This window comes from Acyrthosiphon pisum, chromosome A2 (assembly GCF_005508785.2).
Source record: "Acyrthosiphon pisum isolate AL4f chromosome A2, pea_aphid_22Mar2018_4r6ur, whole genome shotgun sequence".
NCBI classification, from domain to species: Eukaryota; Metazoa; Arthropoda; class Insecta; order Hemiptera; family Aphididae; genus Acyrthosiphon; species Acyrthosiphon pisum.
In genome coordinates this window covers 71655309-71679689 of record NC_042495.1, presented here as the reverse complement: position 1 = coordinate 71679689, position 24381 = coordinate 71655309, and the positions used below count along the sequence as shown (strand labels likewise).

Genomic DNA, 24381 nt, shown 5'->3' with positions numbered 1-24381 from the left:
TACTACGTTTGTATACCTTCCACATCATCCCAAATATTAATTTTATTTATTGTATATTATATTATATTTAATTTAATTTATATAGTAATTATTTCACTTTTTTTCGATTACATATATGATAATAAAAATAAAAACTTTTTTGTATAATAATTTTTTTTTTTTTAAACTAATTTCGGTTTTTATGGGCAACCGCTTAATGTGGGCAAACAGAGCTGGTCCCAACGTGCCCACATTAAGCGGAATCCACTGTATACGAACTATGAACATGTATATGTAGAATGCTAGATAATATTGCTATTTGCTAATACTTATTGGCTAGTTATAGTATTGCTTATTTGCTTAATATACTATTACTCACAGCTAATAGGAAAACAATTTTTTTTTGGTTCTCATTGGGCACCTTATTATTTTCATCCTCCAATTGTTTTAAGTACAAATAGATAGGTAATTAATAACTGCAATATTATAGAAATGTTGATACTCTAATACTGCCTATTGATTGCTGACAAAATAATTTTGATAAAATATTCTAAAAATCTATAATATAAACATGAAATTCGATAATATTTCGATACGTATACATAATAATAATATAGGCAAATATACATACACTGCGAATATTAGATGACTTGCAATATATTGCGTATTATATATTATATTTTATACGCAGCACAATAATTATTAATGTTAAGTATTTTATTAGCTATATGTAATTAAAAAAAACCTGATAAGTTTTCAATTAAGGCGATTAATTACATATCCATTTTCCCTATTGTATAATAAATTTTGTATCTACCTTACACGCACTAATGAATACCTACACAAGGATTCGATACAGCCGCGTATAGAAGTGTGCCGATCATCATCATCATCATTATTATTATATCGATTATCGTGTCGGTAAAAATATTAAACGTATAGATAATAATTTATAATACTTTATATAGTGTATACCATATCAGTAATGTACTTTTCGATGCGTGTCATCAACTCCTGGTGCAAATCAATGCAAAGTTGTTGATCGGCGTAGCGCTTTTCAAGCTCATTGACTTCAGTGGTTTTACTACTCACGTCCGCCTTTAACAGGTCAATTTCACTCACGTTTTTTCTGATCTGCTCTGTAAAGTTCTGTTGATCTTCGGCCATCTGCAAATAATATTGATTCTTCATATACTCGAACAGCTCCATTTTTTGTGCCATGATTTTTTTATTTTCACACGCCTCTTCAACAGCGGTCTCCAATCCGTTTACCGTCACATTAAACTGGTTGACATGGCTGTGGATTCCAACCATTTTGTCCACAATGGTTTTATTTTCCGGTTGTGTATCTGTTCCATTTCGTTTTGAATTCTATATTTAGGTAAATGTAACGAGAACGTCATAATTAATAATATAATATAATACCGCGATAAAAACGATTATTATTATATGTATATGAAATATGAGTCAGGTATAGACGCGTAGTGTGCATACTTGACCATTTGGTCTTTGACCGTTGTTATCTGATCGTTTCTACACTTGCATATGTTGGTAATTAACTGAACTTTATCCGCAATTAACTCGTTTTGTATCTAAATATTGTATATTATAAGGTATTAATTATACAAAAAAGTTAACGAGATCCATAGACTGTCAAACGCATGCACACTATAAACAACCTTTAATTCATCGAACTCGTTTTCGATCGTCTCTAATTGCATTTTATTCTCGTAGTTCAATTGTAATCCATCGCCACTGCAATGATCGACTATTTTCCACTGTATAACGTTAGAAAATATAATAGAAACATATAAGTATAAAACGAATTAAATACATTCAAAGTACATATTGTATCATTTTTCTGCACGATTAGTCACAAGATTCTGTGGCGTATTTAGGTTTTTATCATGGGGGGGGGGGATATGATTTTATCCAATAGCCCCGCTTTTAAAGCTAGAGCCTTAGGTATATTTCTACTTTACCGGGCACCCCTTTTCTTTGCAATTTTTTTTTTGAAACTTATGTAGTTAAATACGCTGAACACGTTAGTTTTGAAGTTATGGCTTAATGAAATTCACTATTTCGTGATTTTTAAGCATCGCGCATCACACTACTACACTAGTTTACTACGACTATTTCGAATATTGATATTTTTTTTTCGATGAGTGACGCAAAACGTACGCTGTGGCCTATTTGAGGTGGTTGGTGTTGCATAGCAAGTCAAGGGATATTTTAGATAAGCGAAGCGAAGCGACGGCGCCGAGAAGCGCAGCGACGCAACCACGCTGGCAATAAACGTACTTTAAAAACAATATTTTTGAAAACCTAAGTTCACCCGAGGTGAATGCGTGAATGCTTAAAAATCGCGAAATAGTGAACTTACAAATAGTGAACTACTCTAGTAAAAGCCCTGCTTTTAAAGCTAGAGGCCTTAAGTTAGGACTCCGAAAAAATTGTGCATATTATTACCCCCCACCCCCGTAAATACGACACTGTTAGGATATATAGGTTCTTACTATTCCTATACCAGTGGTTCTCAACCTTTTTTGCTTCATGTCACCTTTAGTCACTAGAATTAAACACTACATCAAAATAATATAAACAACCTGTATATTTTAGAATTTATCTTTTATTAAAAAAAAAATACAGTACACGGAAAAGTAATAAGTATACACTTTATTTCAGTTGCTGAGTTCAATAAACGTTGACACTTTAAACTTTAAATTGGTTAAATGTTGTTAACTGCCAATGATAGCCACTGTTAAGATAAAATAATAATGTGACTTTTGTTCTGAATAATAATTTATCAGTATTATATTAGTACAATTTACTTACGGCGTTTATCTTTAGTAAATAAGTATAAACAGATTTTATTTCTAAGTAATAACATAAAAGTAAATTTTATTCGTACGCGATATGCAAATAATACTTTTAAATTATTATTTCATTGCATTCCTCGTCAAAAAAACTATAAAGGTGGATATGTTTTATGCTAAATCAAATAGACTAACAAATAATAAAGGTATAAGAAAATGAAAAATACAGATACGAACTTTGAGGTATGCTATTTACATGACAGCGACGACAATAAATAACAACATGATTTTTTTTTAAATAATTAATTATTTTTTATTTTTTTTCCTTTTCCCGTGGAGATTTTGTGTCACCCCGATTGAAAACCACTGTTCTATACCCAGTGAAAGTTTAACTGTTATTTATAATAATATTACACAGTAAATTAAGCTCAGCTTATAATTACGGGTTGTTGACAAAGAGATTATTATAATTTATAGGTATATATATAGCCATATAGGTAAGTTTAACTTCGATATTTCTTATTTCTTGCACGATATTCAACTTTCCTTAATTGAAATCTATATTAACTTATGGAATAGTTTTTGTACCTGTACATCTTTTAAAGAATCAGAAACATCTCTAACATCATATGGTTTTCCGTTACTGAAATGCTCTTTCACTAAATCAAGTAATATAAAATACAGATGTATAATGTATTATACACTATTATTAATACCATATTATACATATACCTAATAGTTAATAATTATAGACTAAAGTATTACCTAATAGTTTTTAATACTATAGTACACGAGGCGAAAAGAGAGTCGTGATCATAGCACCCCGGGTAGCATTTTTTCGGTAGAACTATAGGATATAGTAGGACTATTATCTACTATACTTCTATAGCCCTAAAAAATGCCACTCAGGGCGCTCTGATAACGGCTCACTTTTCAACTCGTGTACTATAGGCGCTCGTGCACCTAAATAACTTTTACACCAACGTGTTTAATTATTTATAATAAATAATATTCAAATAGAAAATTTACTTTCAGGTTGTTTGAGACAATCGTTTGATTCTTCGCGATTTTCTATGTATTTTTTAGTCATAGGATCATTTAACACTTGCTTATTAAAAGTATGTAATTCTTGTGGGTTATTCATTTCTTTAACACAAATGTTAGAATTCTGATGGAAGAAAAGTTCAGTTATAAAACTAGGTAAAGGTATAAAAGTATTTTAAACTATGTACACTAAAGCGGATGAATGTAATTTAACTTGCAATCATGTATGATAATATTAACCAGCTTAAAGTAACATAAATTGATTCAAATATTCTAAAATATTTCTTTAAATTGTATTCTCAACGCTTTTAAATTGCAAAATTGTCAAACATAAAATCAAAATTTGCAGTTTAAATAACAATAATAATGTCTTACCAATGGCACATGTGTATAGTTAAAGGCACGGTTCGCCCAACAATAAAAAAAATAAGTTATATTTATTCGAAATTAAGTGTTTATAAATTACAATTATTTTATTCATTTAAATTTTCGTCGTTATAGAACCACATCGTGTATATTTTAAACGGTTATAATAACTATGAATACCTAAAAGTACGTTTAATTACATTAAAAATTGTAAGAAGAAATCCAAATCATTTTGACTTCTTATTATTTAGTCCTTGCTTCACGCATTTAAGTCATTTGATATTCAGGCATTCAGCCTTTTTGAAGACCTAAATATGCAGCTAATAGGTATTTACGAAATATCTAAAATAATTAAAATTCATTATCATCAACAATATTGTAGTACGTCCATAAGTCGGCCAGCATCAGTGAAGAATTTCTGGGCCATTCATTTTTTTTAAAGACATAATATTATATTAGAATAAGAGCGGAGTGAAGCGATATGAATGTATTGATTTTACAATGCACACGTGTTTTTTTTTTGTGTTTATGTGTGGTGTGTACATGATAAGTATTCGAAATAATGCTTCGATTTTGAACTACAATATCTCAACTTTCTGGTGAGAATAAAGGGAATCTAATTAGCATTCGAGAGGTCAAAATTTAAAATTTCCAGTAGTTTCTAAAAGCACCGGGAAAACAAAAAAAAAAAAAAAATAAGGAAAAATGGGAATTTTTACGCAAAATCTGTTTTTGACAAAATTGATTTTGGTTTCTGGAGTAACTCTAAAAAAAGACCGAAGATACATGTTATTTTCACTGAATGTTTATTCTACCGCATAATGTTATCACATTGGTTTAAGCCATTTTGATTCTATTAACCAGTTGATTCCATAAAGCATATTTTTTTCAATAAAATATTTGGTTTGGGATTTTCATATTTGATTCCAATAAACGGTTGATTCTATAAAGCAGTGATCACATTAAGTGGAACTCACTGTATTAGCATTTTCTATACAATATACAATTTTTAAAATATTTTGACTCATGTTGAAAACTATTTAAAAGCATACCTATGATATTTTCGACTATTATTAGTTTTATTTTTATTGTCTAGTTGATATGTTTTTTTTCCATTAATCCAAAAAAGTGAAAACAGACGCTATACAAATTACAACTTTGATTAACCTCCCTCCTTTAAGCTTGAAAGCTTGTGTTGAAGTGAGGAAGTTATTATACCTAGTTAAAAAATATTAAATATTATAATATACATAACATAACATAATAAACATAATAAAAAATATGATAATGAAATAATATAAAAAACTAAATAATATAGTTATAAAAATGTACAACTGTAAAATCTACAAAAGTATAATATAATATAGACTTAATATAACATTACATATAAAAATAGATAAACAAAGAAAAACTAAATAAACTTTACATACACAAAACGTTCTTCTCCAATTCCAGAAATAAATATTTGTATACCTACTACATATTTAATATTCATAGAATCACCCATTATTGTATTTTTTTTAAATTTATATGGCATAGAATGAAAAATTGTTAGTCCCAAACAGTCTACAAAAGACAATAGTTCTTGACAATAGCGTTTATCTAATTTAGCTTCAAAACATACATTATTACTATTTTTTTTTATTTAAGTATCTTAATTGTAAGACACCAAATTCCCTGTAATTTTCTTTGGTAGATCCTGTAACAGTAATTTATTTAGACAAATTTCGACAATATTATTTTGGTTAATTACCGCATTTAGGATGTTATCGCGAGGGCCACCCCATAGATACTAATAGATCATATTGGAAATTAGACTGATACAGGGCATAATGAATTATTCTAATTAGCTTACCTAATAAGTTATTAATATTTAAATTCCATCTGAAGTTAATATCGAATATTACACCTATGTATCGAATTCTATCAACTTATATACAATATATTACTATATCAAGCGCCACCCTGCACTTACCATCTTTTTATTTTTAATATTGAAAATAAAATTTTTTTTTGAATAATTTAAAATTGTCAATTTAAGTTTTTAGAAATCTTCTGACTGTAAAAACATTTATCAAAATAAAGCGATTTATTTTTTTTAAATGTCAACTGTTTTAGAAGATGTTAGACTATTCCTATTTATCTAAGTAACCTTGTTTAGGGTGGTTTTTTGAGTGGTTCTTTCTTCAAATATACTCATGTTTTTTTTTACTCTTAGCATATATGCTATATACATATATCATATATGTTTATGTTAACTAATACAGACTGTATACTATTTATTTAAAAAATGTTTTTTATGACTAGATCAAGTTTATTTAACAAAAAAAATGACATTTAAAAATAAACTACAAGACTTAAATAAGTGTTTTTACAATCAACATTCTTCTAAATACCAGATTTACGAATTGGCTATTTAGAATTTTTTATTTTCAGAACCTGGGTGTTAAAAAATAAAAATGGAAGATTTTATAATATTATACATTAAGCATAGTCAATGAATTATATATAAATTATAAAAAAAAATAAAAAAATTTGATTAGAACAAGAGTTATTTCATTTGATTATTTGAATCAGGTCTTGAGCATCCGCAAAACTATTAATAAATTGTATGATACGCTGCACATATATATACTACAGACTGTACTATTGTTTTTACAGTATCTTTAACTTCATATGTTTAATTCTTCTGTACCTACGGGTGTGTTTCATTGAGCTCCTAAATGGACCGATTTTGATGAATTATTTTGTGTATGTTTGAGTGGGTTCTTGGATGGTTTAGACTTAAGATTCGCAATTGGGTCTTATAAGCGACTCTCCACACCAGGATTTTGAGATTTACGATTGGTTAAAGATATACAGCTTCCATATTATAATATTAATAGGAGAAATCAATCTACATTTTTTTTGGTATTTATTTGGTTGCCTTTGGTTACTCAGGTAGATGATTTAAAAGCATGTATCAAAATATCAAATAGTCACGTTTATGGTTGCAAATAAAGAAATTATATCCTAAAAAAAATATGAGAATTTAATGTTTGAAGCTTAAATACCTACTATATTATATATAAGACATAGGTACTCAAAAATTACTTGAATTATTTTCTGAAAATGTAATATTGTTCTTGTAGGTATCAGAGAAGTTTAGAGAGTAGTTTGAACCACGTTCAATTTATACCAAGTGCCATATAGGCGAATTTTCTATCTTGGTCAAATTAGTTAACAAAGCAAAGTACACCGGCGCAAATTTTCCCATGAACCGAGGTATACTAAAACCAAAATATACCCGTTTGGAATTTGGCTATTTATCGCTATATTTTATATACCTATATTTTTTCATTTTTTCACGGGTGATGTTGAGTTATACAGCTAAAAATGGACGTTTGTTCATTCAAAGTTTATTGCCTAAAAATCTACTTGAACGTTCTACTGTTCTAGTAAATTAGATTCTTTGAGACTTGTAGGGTGATTATTGTTTTTTATCAACTCCTATAGGTAGCTAAAGTTAGATTCCATTGGTTGGATATTACTTTTATTACCAGAAAAAATATGGTATATACATTTTTACAAATACATTTATAAAAAAAAATACAAATCTGTGACACGGGCAACGTCGACGGAACAGTTAGGTATAACAATATACTTCGTAATTTTGACTAGGCACCTATATTTGTTGTAAACTATTTAGGTATAACTGTACAAAGGAAGTATAATATTATTAAGTATAAATTATCTAATGGAAAAATTGGTTCAGATCCATTTTATCTACGCCTTATATATTTAATAATATATTTCCCTGGCTAACCACCCGAGTAACAATTTATAGGTTTACAGGTTCATACACGGTTTACAATCATCTATAAAAATGCGGTGCTGCACTGCTTTCAAATCTCGTTCCAAACACGGTCTAATCAGTGAAATGCATACCGGATTTAACATGGAGTGCACCGAGTTCCACCAGAGTGCGAATTCAGTGATGGGACGGTTGTAAGGTTCATTTATTGACCGTTCCACTAAAGTGCAAATTCGGTGTTGAGACGGTTAGAAATGGTTGAAATAACGAACAAAAAACACAGAAAAAAAATTCGATCTAACACGGCCACCGCAATTTAATTCTGATCTCGGCGAGATCGAACCTACGACCCCCCCGGGTCATCCACACTGCCGCCTAACCTACCTGCCTATACCTACTGAGTTGAGAAGTGGAGTCAAATCTATGATACTTAAGGCCGGAGCTATATATATTTCAAAAGAATGGTATAATAAAGGAATAATATTTTTCTAAACAATTTATTAACTAAGGAAAATATAAAACAGTAAAATAATAACGCAGAACCGTATTTTTCAGGAACGGTATCAATTAGGAAAATATTGCCAGGACTGTATGAACAGGACAACATTTTCGAGTATATTATAAACGTGGATCCGTATTAATATAAAATCGTATTAATCGAGATAATAAAACATAGGACTGGATGGGGGAGGCGCATACAAAGTTGGAATATATTTGATCAGAACCGTATTTTATTGGAATAATATTTCATCGGAACCGTAGGTACCTATTCTTTTGGAAAAATAATATATTGGAAATCATTTTATTTGAACCGTATATTTTGTCGGAAAACGTATTTTGCCTGTATATTCCATTTTAATAATATTATACTTTTAAGTTCCCAAACGTTTCGGTTTAGGCCCTTCTAAAACGTAATCCCGGAGTCGGGGGTCCTTGACTCCCCCCCCCTAGGTGTATTTTGGACAAGGTTTAGTTTTTGTACGACGTTTATGAAATTCGAGATTTGTATAATTTGGTGGTCGGTGATCAAATTCTGCGTCGTGTGTCGGAACCATAGAAGCCGTTTTTCTTCGTCTTTTGGGACTTCGAAAGTTCAAAATGTGCGTTTTTGGGGTTTTTGGCGTGGACACTTAGATTTTAGTTGCGGCGAGCCGTTTTTGTGTCGGATGTTATAGAGGACTTTGCACCGTATCGATGGGTACCGAGATAGAGGTTATCCGACTTTTGGTTCGGAAATTATGATTTTTCGAGTGTTTTATGTACTTCGAAAGTTACGTAGTTACGTGTATTTTGGATTTTGGGTTTTCGTTTGATCGTTACAAAACTCAAGATTCTGGTCTTTAGGTGTACGAAGATTCAAAAAGGCTCAATGTTCGAAGTACGTACGACTAACCGACCTCACCCCATGAAATTGTTACTCGGGCACCGACTGTTACTAAGCTGCTAGACTTCTATCACCATGACCCACAGGCCAATCAATCGACCCCAAAATATTTTCAGATGCTGCAGCGCACCTTCTTCTGCATCCGTGGCTATGCCTATGCAGTCAAGATCATGTACGTTGTCTCTGACGAGAATATCTTTTAGTATAGTCAGATGTCTTTAGTCCATAGATACTGTAACACTAATATTTGTGTATACTTATTATGTTATTAATTATAAAATATTATAATAGTGTGTATATACGATGTACCTACTGAATTGTATGGCATGTGGTTGCTATTAATGTCATTAATCCAAGTAATGTAAATTTATCGGTTAGTCTATAACAGCACTGAAGGGTGAAGGTCTCGTATTATAATATGAATAGATAAGTGCATAGAAATATAGTACAATATTATACCTTATATACCAACTATTTACAATAGTGAGTTTTGTATCCATATTCATAGGTGAATCATACATTTATTATATACAAAGAATAATTATGTACAACATACAATAGTATATGACAATTTTCATAGGCGCAACTAGAGACCAAACACGGGGGGTGCTAAAATTATGTAGGTTGAGAATACAGACCCGAATACCATACTTCAATTTTATAATTACTATAACCATTCCTAAATGCACCGTAAACACATAAGGACACTAATATTTAAGTAAATCAACAGTAATATACTTGATAAATAAGGTATACGTATATTATATTATTTAGGCGATAAAAAAAGTAACCTGGAAGTATAAGCGGATAAAAAAAAAATGTGTTCAAGTGAGTATCGCATTGCTGTACGGTAGTTGTTGAGCATGTCGTTGTAATAGATGTGTTATATTAGAATTCAATTTAAAAAATTTTCTCATGGCTATAAATAGTTCATAAAGAGTCGAAATTGTTTGAAGAATTTACGACGTATAGAAAATGCTAATATAAAATATATTTGGTGAACGGTCTACGGTTATTCATTTTGGAAATACAACAAAATCTAAAAAATCGATTAATGGGAATTCGATTTACCACTGAATATTGAATATCGTAACAATTATAAGTTCAAACACTCATAAAAAATAAATGTTCCGTTTAAGAGTATGTTTTTTTTTATAGTAGAAAAACTTTAATAAATTTCTAACTGAAAAATTTGTTCAAAATTTTCAAAATTTTGATGAATTCTAAATTCTAATATTTGATATACCTATAATCATTACATACAATAATTTGTGTTTCTGCCAAAAACGAAGAAATAAAAAAAAACCTTACGTAAAGCTAAAAAACTATTTTTTTCATATGATTTTTCAATTGTTGGTGTTTTTGAACTGAGGGTGCTAAATTAAAGTTTGGGGGTGCTGAAGCATCCCCAAGCACACCCCTAGTTTTACATGTAAATAACATTTGAATGCATCAGCTAGATCATCATGATTCTATACTTATAGCCTATAGGGAATATTATTCTGGAGGATTTGACAGTATAATAATCGCTCATTTATAGATTGTTATTTACATTGTTAAGTCCTCCAAATAAACCCTTTATGTTGTATGTATATTAATTATTATGTATAATATGTATATATTTATAAAGTTGAATAATGAATATTAAAATGGTAATAAAATTAGCAGCAGGTCACTCGGTTAGCCACATGATTAGTAGTTATATACCCCCACCGTTCAACTATATGGGAGTTTTTTTCACATGTAGACAAGGAAATGATGGCCAGATTCAGCCAGTTTGTGAACTCAATTGAGCTGGTGTATATAGTCCTCGGAAAATTAGTGCTTCTCGTAAGTATATACAGTATTGATTATAATGTTATACAATTTAAATTTTATAAGGATTAGATTTTATTTTTATTTTATTTTAAAACGATATCTATTTGGATTAATATACACTATTAATTATAATATTGTCTTGTTAAAAATATTTATTTCTACTTTAGTTACCCTTGGGTGAACTAATAATTTATTAAACTCTAAATGTACTCTCAATCAAAATTATTTTTTTACATTTATATTCAAATTATAACAAATTATTTTTGTGTATAGTTTATTATTTTAATTTATTATTTTTTTCTATAATTTCATATCATTTTTATGAGCTATTATAATTTGATAGACAAAAATGGAAATACTTTAAAAAAAATATTTATTTAATTAAATATAATATGATAATATGTTCAGAATTTGTACTTAGTAATTTTGAGGTATAACATTCAATAAAAACGCTTATTTATGTAATGTTGTAATACATGAGGTGAAGTTGTGAAATATTTTGAACAACCGATTGGCTATTCATATTCCTTATATTTAATAATGTGGCAATATTCAATAGGCAATATTTAATGTTTAGTAAGAACCATTTCGATAATAATTAAAATTGTTGATATAGCTGTTAGTTATTTAATTATTAGCTAAAATATTGACGAAATATGGATCGTTATTTAATTTTTGATTTTTCTTTTAATTAAACTGGTTTATTATATTATTAATTTTTATTTAATATCGACTTATGTAGATGCCAATAATGTTATCCGGGGGAGCAAGGGTCTAAGACCCCCAAGAATCCAGAAACTAACGACATAAATATTTTCTATGTGTATTAATTCTTATTTTTAAAAAAATTGTATAGGTAATCTAATAATTTAATTATTTATGGTGGAATAGTTATTTATTTAAAAATGTTCAAGATTCATAATATTATTGACATTCGTTGTTTATCCCCTTCCCCCATATTTACATTCAGGACCCGTCGCTGGTAGATCTACAAACGTGAAGTAGGTAATCAAAAATTTTTTTACTATTTAACCATTTAACTGTAGAGGTATTATTATTACTGAACTAAGCTTCATTCCATTGGACTTTCGTGGGAATAGAAATAACTGCATAATATTATGAGAAAAAATATTATTTTCCAATGGTTCCGTCTAGACAACTCTCCAAAACGTTTATTTTTTTGTTGCGTTTTTGGATTATTATCACCCCAAGTTCCTAAGAAATAGCTAGGAGTGAGTATATAATATGTGCACGACGTTGTCGTTGAAATAACACAGTTTAAATAAATATGCCCAGAAGTAACGATTAATCATTGGTAAGATTAAAATCGTGTATGCTAATCAGTAAGGAAACCGGTTGGTCTGTGCTTATGACGGTAAACAGTGCCGGGGGAGCTTATACCGTGTCCGTCACCTTTCCTCCAGTCGTAATTAGTTGCAATCGTCATGAATGGAACAATTTCTCGAGAGAAGGCTTTGGACGGTTGCCAAAAGTAGATTTACTCCAGGTCGATGATCCCCGGCATAACCGGCTCGTATATATTTTTTATTAATTCATTTCGAGTGTGAAATAATTATGTAAAATAAAAGCAAATTTCCGTTTGTACTGCAGATATCATAATTATTTTAATGTACCTCATCCACTTACACCTATGCATACACGCGTTTTTGGAAAATTTAAATATTGCAGGGATATTCGACGCCGGGCCCTGCCGAAAACATGTATTATATGTTTACTGTACCTATATGTATATATGATTATATACGGTATAATATATTTCTTACGAGATTTGATTCGTTCAATGGGCCTCCCGTTCTCGTAATTAATATTATCCTACCTCAACCCGAAGAGCGTCGTTTTCCACGTGGCTACCTGCCAAAATATTACTTGAATGATACGGCGATGCATTCTTCCGATACACTTATACTATAGATGAATGGATATTGGATACGCTATATGCGAGACTGTATTCGCTAGTTATCGTCTAGTGTGTCGTTAGCCGTTACTCGAAAGTGGGTTGTACATGACCTAATAATATAATGGTTTAAACGTAGGCTAATGGTCTTAGGACCAAAGCCTATACATTCCAAATAAAAAAAATTAACTGTAATGGTGGCATGAAACATTTTATCGAAACTTTCACGGTAAATATACCTACTTTCAAGCGGCTGAGGATCGCACGAAAGATATTATACAGATGGTGCCTAATTGGTAAACACTGAACAGTAATAAATAATAATGATAATATTCATATAATATATATATTAGGTATATGACAATTGACCAGATAGGTGTATAATCATAAGCGTGCGCAGAATTTCTGGCAGGGTAATCATACATAAATGCATTAACACACACACATATTACGTATATATAATATTCATATTCACACCTAAGTTACAAAAACTGATTTGGATGGGGTAACTTCATTTAACTACATTTACCGTGGTAAAAAATTAATTTATGATTGACTATCAATTATCATAATAATAATATTGAATATTGAGGGGGCCGGGGGGAGTTCGCAGAGTAGTCAAGTGCCAACCATGCCTACCCCGTGCGCACGCTTATGGTATAATATAAGCATTACCTGAGTAGGTACCTATAATATAACAATAAACTATTTCACGTGTATCGGATCTAACGATTTATATAGTACAGAAAATATCGGACACTTTCGGTCACTGAAATTGTGTCAACTATTAGGAGGTGCTCGCTATTTAGAGGTTTAGAGGTCTAGGGGCTAGTTAGAGGAGGTTTAACTGTATGTATTATATTCTTTCGATTTTCTTTCGATGTAATAGATATATAGATAATAATATGATATTATATAAATTCTTTCGATTTTCTTTCGATGTAATAGATATATAGATAATAATATGATATTATATAAATATTACTACTGCGATCTGCATTCTGCAACTGTCTCGGACATGTTTTATGTATTTATTTAATTTTGTATTATTTGTTTTTATTTATCAGGTGTGTTTAAGAATAAATCGTTTATTTAAATGATTCAAAGCTCTTTAGATACCAAAAAAACCGTCATGAATTATTTGCTATACACATCTGTGTTGGTGTTCGGCGTACGAGCGTCTGCAGTGGGGTCGAACAATAATTATACTCTCAGGCGACACAAGGTACGTAGGGTACTACCGTCTACCGTGTAACAACAACCTCGCAATGACGTCATATTAGTATGATAAATAATAATACGTTTACACTTGCCCTGTGGACGATGCAATTATTGAACCACAGGTCCACAATATAGTTTTGTACCCGGACAAGCATTCGTGGTGCACGAGCACGCCCATTAAACAAGTCATATCCGACGTCGATTGCGATCCCGTGGAGATTGACAACCTCGTTTGCCTGGGCGCGTGTTTCAGTTATTCCATACCGAGGACGGTTCCCGCCAACAACGTCGATGAAGTCAACTCGTATTGCGACTCGTGCCAACCCGTAAACACGCTATGGATTCCTGTGAGCATGATGTGAAATATAATTATTATACGCAGGCACTGAGGCACTATAGACAGTATACTTACTTCCTGTTGCTATATAAATTATACCTTTTGATTCAATCATTATTATACGTCGAAATAGGTACTCAAACAAATATTCTGCTTCGAAATACAAAATTAAAAATGTATTTTGCCAATAATAAAAAAAAAAACACGTTTGGTATGGCTTCAAATTATATACCAAAAGATTTCTTATAACGTTTATAGTTTTCAAAATAATGAGTGGCTTACATTAAAATAATTACCTACCTATATTTTATGTAGAATGTATATCAAATATTGATGTTAATTTAACATTTTAACGTATGTTAAAATTACGCAATATTAACGTCCGTGTGCTAGTGTGCAACTTTAGGTATATACAATACATATCTATCCGGAGAGGTGCTAAAATTGTTGATAATAATTACCATTGTCCATATATTTGTATGTATAACTTTTAATTAATGACAACATCGATTTGAAATGTCTGTACTAAAAATCATAGGCCCATAAACTTATGTATGACAACGATATAATTATTATTGATGAACCATTTTCTGGACCAAAATCAAAAGTTTCATAGCATTAAGCAATAGTGTTTTCGTTGTCTATGTCACAGTCACTTAGTCTTTTTCAGAATAATATTAAAAATGTTTAAAACATATTTAAGAACCCAATAAAAATGGGTTTGGTCGTTGGAGGGGGCAACCGGCAAAGCCCACCCTTAGTTTTGACCGGTACCTGCAGTGTTTATGCGTTTTAACAGGAGTTACCCGTTTCCGCCAAAATATTACCTTTCCCTTTTCCCCCAATTCACTTTTCCGCCAAATCAAAAAAGTTAATCAAGTATTTAAATATTATATATACAATATGTATGTCAGTCATATTATAATTTAAATATACTATTAAAATTATTTTGTAAATTAAATACTGCAGGATTCATAATAATAGTCTTTCTTACTACTATTAAAAAGTTTGTACTATAATTATATAATATAACGTACCATAATTTTAACCTAATGATAAATTTATCACTGATTATCGGGATTATTTCCCAAACGCTATCGATTTATATTAAATAATAAGAAAAAATAGTATAAGAATGTTATATTATAGAATAATATGACTGACGCATGTATGTGAAAAATAAATAAAAACATAATTTTAATTTGATTTATAAAATACATATATTAGGTATAAGTGTATAACACTTTTTAATAGTGATAAGAAACAAAATAATTTTTATTTTTATGTAAATTATAATATGACTGCCATGTATATGAAATAAATATTAAATTATAATTTATAATATATTATAATATGACTGACATGTATATTGTATATATAATATTTAAATATTATTCAAATACTAGTCTAAATTTTTTGATTTGGCGGAAAAGAGAATTTGGGGAAAAGAGAAAGGTACACTTTTGGCGGAAACTGGCCATACCCTTAATAATATGCTTTGACGAGTCAGAAAATTTGGTTACTTTTTATCTATAAAATTAATAATTATAAGCTATGGCCGAAGGTGAAACTGAAGTGCAGCGATGGGTCGAATCACACGAAACGTGTACAGCTGATCAAAGAGTGCCGGTGCTCGTCCTGTAGCCGACACTGGGAGCTGGAAAATCCTCCAGCGGACGTCGCGGACGAGGGAACCTCCATACAGACATCGAGGTGAGCTGGTTAGGCGATGGCCGTTTGTTATAATTATATACCGATTAACTCACTGATAAGTGATAGAATGATTCAGATATATGCAACTGATGAAACTTGAACAAAATGATAACGCCGAAAACGAAGAGTCTTCTACGGACGCGGTGTCAAGGTCGGCGGAAGACGTCAGTACATTTATATTATATTATTAATTATTATAGTTATTACTTACCGATTTACCTGCGTATTTACGTACAAAGTTGAAAACCTGATTGTACGCGCGATTTATCATTTATGTATAATTATCAGTGCATCGTTATCACGTGGATTTTTAGGTGCTGGACGCTGTCAACTTGACTAGGCTGGCTTACGAGAAAAACATTTGGATCCGAGGTCCGCATCATTCGAAGGTGAGTGTATAACGAAACAAATACATGCATATTGTACTCGTACATATCAAGTAAATAAGTGCTGTTTATATACCATGATCACGTAGCTTCAGTTACCTATAACGAAATCGGATTTTCAGGTGCTATTAAGAAAAGAAAATATGGTCAGCGCGCCGAACGTCGCGGCCAACGACGATATCACAGCCAACGACGATATCGCAGCCAACGATGATATTTCCCATCAATATTTGGGAGAAGACGTTGCAGATAAGAATAATAAACTTTAACACGGATTCTTAACTATTTTATAATATTATATAATTATATAATTTTTTTTACTATATTTGCATCAGTTATAAATATAATAATATAAAATCACAATTATGTTGAATTTAAAATAATATCTCGATGGTCATGAAAACTATCCTGATATAAAGGCAATTATCACATGGGTGCGCTGCCAATCGATTCGTGTAATTTTTTTAACAACAAGTCCAAATCTATGGCGTTCTGTTTGCACTGGGCGGCCATTTGACCTTCGGGCAGTTCCTTCGGTTCGTATTTCAACAAATTTTCGGCTTGTTCCAGATAGGACTTGGATCGCTGTGCGAAAATGAATACATTACGACTATAATCGTTACCTATATCTATATAATAATTTATTAAAAACCACAACTTACCAACAGAGCCTCCATTACGGCATTGGTGTCATGCTGGGATCTCCTAGCGTCTTCCGCCATTACGGCGTGCAACTCGAACATCAGGGCTCCGCGTATTCGGCATTCGGCTACCGTGACAAAAACAATAATAATAATGATAAAAAAAAACAAATACAACTCCCTCTCGTATACGAATAGGTACGACATAATATGTAGCTATAATAGGTAAATACGCAAAATGGTTTGAAAAACTCACCAGGGAACAACGCGTCCGCTACTTTTAAGACTTTCAGACACAGCTCTCGTTTGTGGCTCAGCTGTTCCGGGGACAACGTGTCCAGCGGCTGGCCTTCCAGCTGCCCGTAGAGTTGTGCCAAGTTCAGGCGGACTTCGGTGAAATAATAGTGGTTGGGGTGCAAGTCGCCTGCCGACACGTAGTGGTCAAGGAACATATGACAGTGTTTTGGGTCGCGGCGGTTCATCGCTGCCATATCTCGACCCACGTGGGCCAGCGAGAGTTCGATCCGGTTTGGATCGGCGACCGTGAAACAAAAGTTGCACATCCATTCGACGTCGAACGGGTCGTTGGTAGACGGATGGACGTTCGGCAACGAGTATCCCATACAGTCTCTGAAAAGGCGAACGCGTGTAACACATATTATATTTTACATGTAAAACGATACGATCGTTTACCAGCTATATTGCCTATTTCATATGTGTATGTATAATGTATATGGTACATAAACAATATTATTGATAATTATAGTAAATTACCGTATTTAAACCGTCTTTTTACGCATAATTGTTTATCATAATTATGTTTCTAAACATTTATAATATTTGAGTTGTATAGTATGTCCCAGAAGTCCCGTATCACCCTTAGTGTCTCCGTGGAAAATCAATATATTTAAATACAGTTTTCTTTACAGTCATAAGTATGGAAATTCAGATTGAATAGCATAGTATTCGATTTTTTTTTTCAAAAATTCAAAAATTATTAAACAATTTTTTTAGACAAATAAGTTTTTTAAATTTCCAAGATAGCCATTTTGTTGATCGCATTTTTTAAAACAGTTTAAAAAAAAAATATTAAAATTTAATGAAAATTGTTCAAGTTAGAGCTAATTATTATTTTGAATTTCTAAGAATAATAGTTATGTTACCTATGCGCATACGGGCATTAGCAAAATACGATTCGCATGTTAATTATTACAATCACGCTGATTTTTGGCTAAAATTAAAAATAATAATTAGCCCTAACTTGGGCGATTTTCATTAAACTTTAATATTTTTTTTTTTTGAACTATTTTAAAAAATATGATCAACAAAATGGCTATCTTGGAAATTTAATAACTTATTTGCCTAAAAAATTTTTTTGAACATTTTTGAATTTTTAAAAAAAAAAATCGAATATTATGTTATTTAATCAGAATTTCCATACTTATGACTGTAAAAAAACTGAATTTAAATATATTGATTTTCCACGGAGATACTAAGGGTGATACGGGACTTCTGGGACATACTGTATATAGGACTTATATACAATAAATTATAAATCTTTTCATAATTTTCTTAGATCACAACATTTTCTAAATTATTTAGAAATTATTTAAAGTTCCTCTAAATTTTGAAATCTAATTTTGAAATTCACTTGAGACTCGTTACTGCAAAATCAAAATTACACATCTAGCGAGCGCTAGAAACATGTATTTTCTTTTTTTTTTTATAAGCACCTATTATATATTAACCCAATGTATTTAATATTGGATTAGGTACCTAAAAGCCCCACCCCACATTAAATGTTGGGCCCTTGTACTAAATGTATTTGAGGACCCGATAAAATAAGTATTCCTATCAAAATTTCAAAAATTAAAAATTAATTTCAATGGGCCCCAGCCGGGTCCCTGACCCCCCCCCCCCACTCGTGGGAGCTCTGGTATCTACTATAAAGAAACTAACTCACTCAGTGGCGCACTTGACTCCGCTAAAGTACGTTCCGAGTTCCGTGGGGTCGGAACACCTAGGACACTTACAGACGAAGAATTTCGTGTCGGCCAGATGGGCGAGCCGCTGTGCAGTGCCCCACAGCACGTCTGTGTACGAGATGGACAAGTGTCCGCCACTCTCGACAGCCGCAGCCGCGGTCCTGATTAACAGGTGGCCGTCGCGGGTGAACGACTTGGAGCAGTTGGGCACGCAGCTGTGTTCGAGCATCGACCCTGCGTCGTAGATGGCCACGTACGGTGGATCAGTAAGCGGTACTTCGTGTCCATTGACCTGCACGATCCCGCACACTCTGAGTATCTCGTCCACCGGCCATTCTGTCGGGTCTAATTTGAAAAACCTCTGCAAGTGGTCCGCAATCCATATCCGGTCCGTTTCATACTTAGACCCACCTCGGCGACTAGCGCAGTGGGACTCCAGCTTGGTTAGTTTGGCCCAGACTTCCGGGTTGTTGTGCTTCTGGTACAGGCACCTGATAACCGTGATCGACTGGTAGCTGGGATGCGGGTTCGTGAAGTCTTTGATCTCTATCTACAGAGGGATAGGGTGCAATAATCATCACAATTGTATTTGTATACGCAATAATCATCTATTAACATTTATATAGACAGACAGAGGCATATTTAAGGGCTCAGGCTGTACACATCAAGGGTGCGTAAAAATCTTAATATACCTATCGCAAAATAGAAGGTAATCTATCATGATGAAATAGGTTTTTTTAAATTTAAATTTAAAACTCATATACAATAATACATAATGCATATAACCTGTCACGTCGTTTTCTTTTTATAACTTACACGTAGGTACAAGTATAGGTATGCTATTTTCGTATTGATTTCTTGTTCCCAACGTTTTATTATGTTATGACACTCCAGCCTAAGTAATTATAGTATATATGTATTTTAATCCTTACAGCCATCTGCAGTATCCAGTCTACACATCATCGGATTTTTCTCCCAACACTGTTACTTGTTAGGTGTCTAGTTGTAATTTAAATATATAATTATATTGTAAAGACTTTAAACATTTCAAAATAATTAGGTACCTATCCTAATATCCTATCATTTTCTATATATAATGATATTTAAAAAATATTTGGTCTATTTTTTAACAATTAACTATTTAACTTAGAATGCTTGAATCTGTTCATACCAATACACCATTCTAATGGTACCTATACCTAGGTACCGGTATTGTATGCATTTTAATGGCAAAAATTGGTTAAGCCCGCTAAATTAAGAAATTATATAAAATATAAATACAATAATGGTAATGTAAATTATCCTTAGATAGAGAGGCTGGTCAACCCGACTTTTTGGTCAGAACCGTTTTTTGAATCCCTGCAATGGTTCATTGAATTAAAATTAAACTTTTTCATTACAATGATGAGATACATTCAAAATCTACTATACAGCAGGAAAGTTCACCGTTTTTTTTTATGATTAACAATAATAATAAAAAAAGGCAGGTAAGTGGATGTCGCTCTGCTGTACAGTATATTACAAGTGGGTCATTGTATAATGGTTGTATTAGACTTGGATTCAATGATATAATATCATTGTGTAAGAAAAACGATTCTGAGCGGAGACGGTTTGTCAGTCTGGATATTTTATCATGTAAGTTGAATTAATATTAAAATATTATAATTTTTTATTCGTTTCTATGGTGATAAACAAAGTGTTAGAAATTAAAATCCCATTTTTAGCGTTTTTTCGTAATTTTCTGGTGGTTTTTCCCGTGGCATTAAATAACTATTGAGAAAATCGAAAAATGACCTCTCTAAAGTGCCATCTTGATACAATTTTCTAAAAGATAAGGTACTATATATATGTTGAAATCGAAAGACTCCTTCTGGAAGAAATTTTGTATACAGGATATAAAAATAAAAAAAATAAATAAATAAACACCATTGTAAAAACAATAGCTTCCTCGCTCCGCTCAGAATCTAAAATATAATGGAATTTATATTTATTTTCTTAATATAATATTTTATAAATTGATGATTGGAGGGGAGAAATTGTGTATGGCCCAAGACGCCGAAATCCTAGGTACCCAGTCTCTGCGTACCTATAAAAGCCAAGACATGGGGTTGACGCTGTGAGATTAGTGCTCTAAGCATTCAAATTTTAAAAACAGCCCCCCCCCCAAAAAAAAAAAAAAATATCGTGTTTATTTAGTGTAGACTGTAGAACATAATATATACATAGGTAATAATATATTATAAAATTGAAAAAACTTAATTCATAGGTATAGGTACATTTTAAAACCAACATTATGTTGTTTCGCTCAATTTACAAGTATAAAATTGGGTTATATCGCATCCGACGATATTAATATTATATTTGAATAGTTTTATTTAATTACTTCTTTATTCAAATATCGAATGTATATTTTAATATTAGCTGATGCAACTGACTGTATACGCAGTGTTCTTATATTCCGAATAGATTTTCCTGATTTAAAAAAATTGTTGTAGGTAAGTTCTACTGGGTATGTACTTATAGTATATGTACTTACACATAAGTACTATTGTTTGAAAGTTATTATTTTTATATTTATAACACCAGGAACTATATACTATATTCATTAGCATAATATAACTAATTTTCAGGTTTTTCATCAACAATATAGTATGTATCTAGGTACCTGGTACATTATTATACTTTCAATTTAATATTATATTCGGAAACAGAAAAAAAATTGTCACACAATTATATTTATTTTTTGTCTAAAAAACTAATAAGTAAAATATTTGAGAAGTCAGTTGAACGGATCATATCGTATTATGTAGGTACTAGGTACAATTTGCTATATTATATAAAATCGTAAAATTTTTTTTTTTTTTTATTAAAAAATGTTGTTGAAGAATTGTTTTCTATTTACAAAACGGTTCATTTCCGTTTTACCACCGGTGGAATCCTTGCGGAAAGCGGTGTGCCTCCATCACTTGTATCCCTCACTCACCTTCTGCTTTCTCCGCGTCACTGTCCAGTCACATTCGGCCTTGTGCCATTCGTCGTCCGAACAGTTGCTATCCGGACACATCGGCCAACCACACCGTTCGCACCTCACCGCTGAGTCCGCCGTAATCGATTTCAGGCATCCCAGACACACAGGCCGTGTGACCTGCGACGGGCCCCGAATCAGCGGTCGTTCGACGAGCGCCACTTGCCACGCAGCCAAGTCCACATTAGCTGCCACGTACCTGCCGACCGTAGGGTCTTCCGCTACCTGAAAGACCGCACGGCGTTATAGCGCGACGATGTCAATCGGGTGACACTAAAATTATTTTTAGCCGCGTTTGTGCTTATCCAAATCCTGATTTTTATACACTTATCGAGTTTACACTTATTATAAGACCACGTAATATTTTTTAAATATTTTCAGATTTTCACGGAACTTCAGCCTCAAGAATAACTGTCCAGTGACGACATTTAAGTAAGGACGGGGCTCGTTGTCACACGGGTTGGTTTTTACTTGTTATACAAATATACAATGTTAATAACTGTGAAACCAGATGGTATCTAGCCATCTAGGCATCTATTTAATATGTTCGTTACAATATATTGCCTGAGTGTATTTACTTCAGACAACTATAACCCCACGTCGATATTCCATATAAAAAAAAAACTAGCTTAGTCCCCTAAATATTTTAATAGCCCCCTCAAAATTGAAACTTTACACTGGATTATTATATGGAAACTATAGAATATACTAGTCTGAATTTTGCATTGAATATAATGCCGTTTTTGAATCAATCAACCGAATTTTAAGCAAAGATAAATTGAAAAACTTGAGACATTAAACTAGAGACGGTAGTATTTCACAAACGATAAAATGCTTGTAAATTAACCTTATATAACTATTTGTACGGCGTTTTCTATTCGGTATAATACCAGATAGATGACATAGGTATCTAACACGTTTCAAAAAACACAATTATATTATGAAACGCGTGATCTCTTACCTTGATCAATTGTTTAACCATGATGGTTGTCCAGATCGTCGCGTTGTACTGGGACGTGCGATTGCGGGGCATATCGCGCCGGGATATATCTATAAATAGAAAGCGTATGGAACGTCTTTACACGAGAAAATTATGGAGGGAGAACGTGTATAATATCGTAGGTTTAAAAATAGGATCGATCTAAGAAAAAGCACAGCGTTGAACGCAATATGATAATGTGCACATCCTCTTGGACTTTAAAAATCTTCAGTTAGGTATTTTACCACTTATACAATTATATACCGGTTACATGGACCATAATAACCAGTCCTGTAAAGTATTTAAGTAAAAGTATTTGAGTAAAAGTATTCAAATACTTTTTTAAGTATTGAATAACTTTTAAAATACTTTCAGCATGAAGTATTTTGAATGGTATTTTAAATACTTTTTTTTGTATTAAATACTTTTTGGTATTGAATACCAATACTTTGGTTTTTTATTTCGAACATTTTATTTTTATTCGAAATAATTGGTTGGAAAAATATTATTGTCAACTACAATAATAGAATAATAGTTTTATTTAATATTCTGTATTTATGTGTTAGCCGAAGCCCAAAGGTTTGTAAAAACCAGATTTCTAAAAAAAGTTATTGAATATTGAATAACAATATTCCCTATAAAACTATTAGATAACTATTAGATTACCTACTACCTATGAGTTTATATTAAGATAATTAGAAACCCACTTTAAAAACCAAAAGTATTTGAGTAGCATTCATTGGTGCAACTAGACATTTGAACTAAGGGGTGCTTAAGCTCCAAGTTTTTTTTGTGACTCAATAGGATCTAACACCTAAAGATTTTTTAGAGGGTGCTAATATTGACTTAGGGGGTGCTAAGCAGTGGCGTATTTACGGGGGGGGGGGATATGGGGGATAGATCCCCCCTTGACCTTTTTCTTTTGTATAATTAAGTTTACTTATTTTCTGTATTTCTCAATATGATACTACTTTTAAGT

At 31.8% G+C, this 24381-nt stretch overlaps 3 protein-coding genes across 5 annotated transcripts in view; 1 reads left to right on the top strand and 2 right to left on the bottom strand.

The window, feature by feature from the left end:
* Positions 1–1368, bottom strand: part of LOC107883796 — a 2269-nt gene extending 901 nt beyond the window's left edge. The window contains exon 1 of one of the 2 annotated variants that reach the window (XM_016804495.2): positions 1102–1368. In XM_016804495.2, coding sequence (XP_016659984.1) covers positions 1102–1293 — 192 coding nt within the window. In that variant the 5' untranslated portion in view covers positions 1294–1368. Of the gene's footprint in view, positions 1–954 lie in introns of both variants that reach the window. The other variant, XM_016804494.2, reaches the window with a different exon arrangement.
* Positions 1369–11105: 9737 nt separating this feature from the next.
* LOC100575633 lies at positions 11106–17098 on the top strand. Of its 2 annotated transcripts, none has more exons than XM_008185031.3 (7): positions 11106–11212; positions 14183–14340; positions 14459–14683; positions 16238–16386; positions 16463–16550; positions 16701–16775; positions 16895–17098. In XM_008185031.3, the coding sequence occupies exons 2-7, from the start codon at positions 14212–14214 to the stop codon at positions 17039–17041; spliced, it is 813 nt and encodes a 270-aa protein (XP_008183253.1). In that variant the 5' UTR covers positions 11106–11212; positions 14183–14211; the 3' UTR covers positions 17042–17098. The 2 variants fall into 2 exon arrangements, with proteins under 2 accessions (XP_008183253.1, XP_008183252.1); XM_008185030.3 differs by having other exon boundaries at positions 16226–16386.
* LOC100164280 (SET domain-containing protein SmydA-8) lies at positions 17051–23485 on the bottom strand. Its single transcript, XM_001946477.5, has 6 exons — positions 23385–23485; positions 22382–22648; positions 19377–19948; positions 17670–18043; positions 17435–17541; positions 17051–17357 (listed from the first exon to the last, which is right to left on the bottom strand). Exons 1-6 carry the CDS (start codon positions 23454–23456, stop codon positions 17199–17201), a joined length of 1551 nt encoding a protein of 516 aa, XP_001946512.2. The 5' UTR covers positions 23457–23485; the 3' UTR covers positions 17051–17198.
* Between the last annotated feature and the right edge of the window lie 896 nt (positions 23486–24381).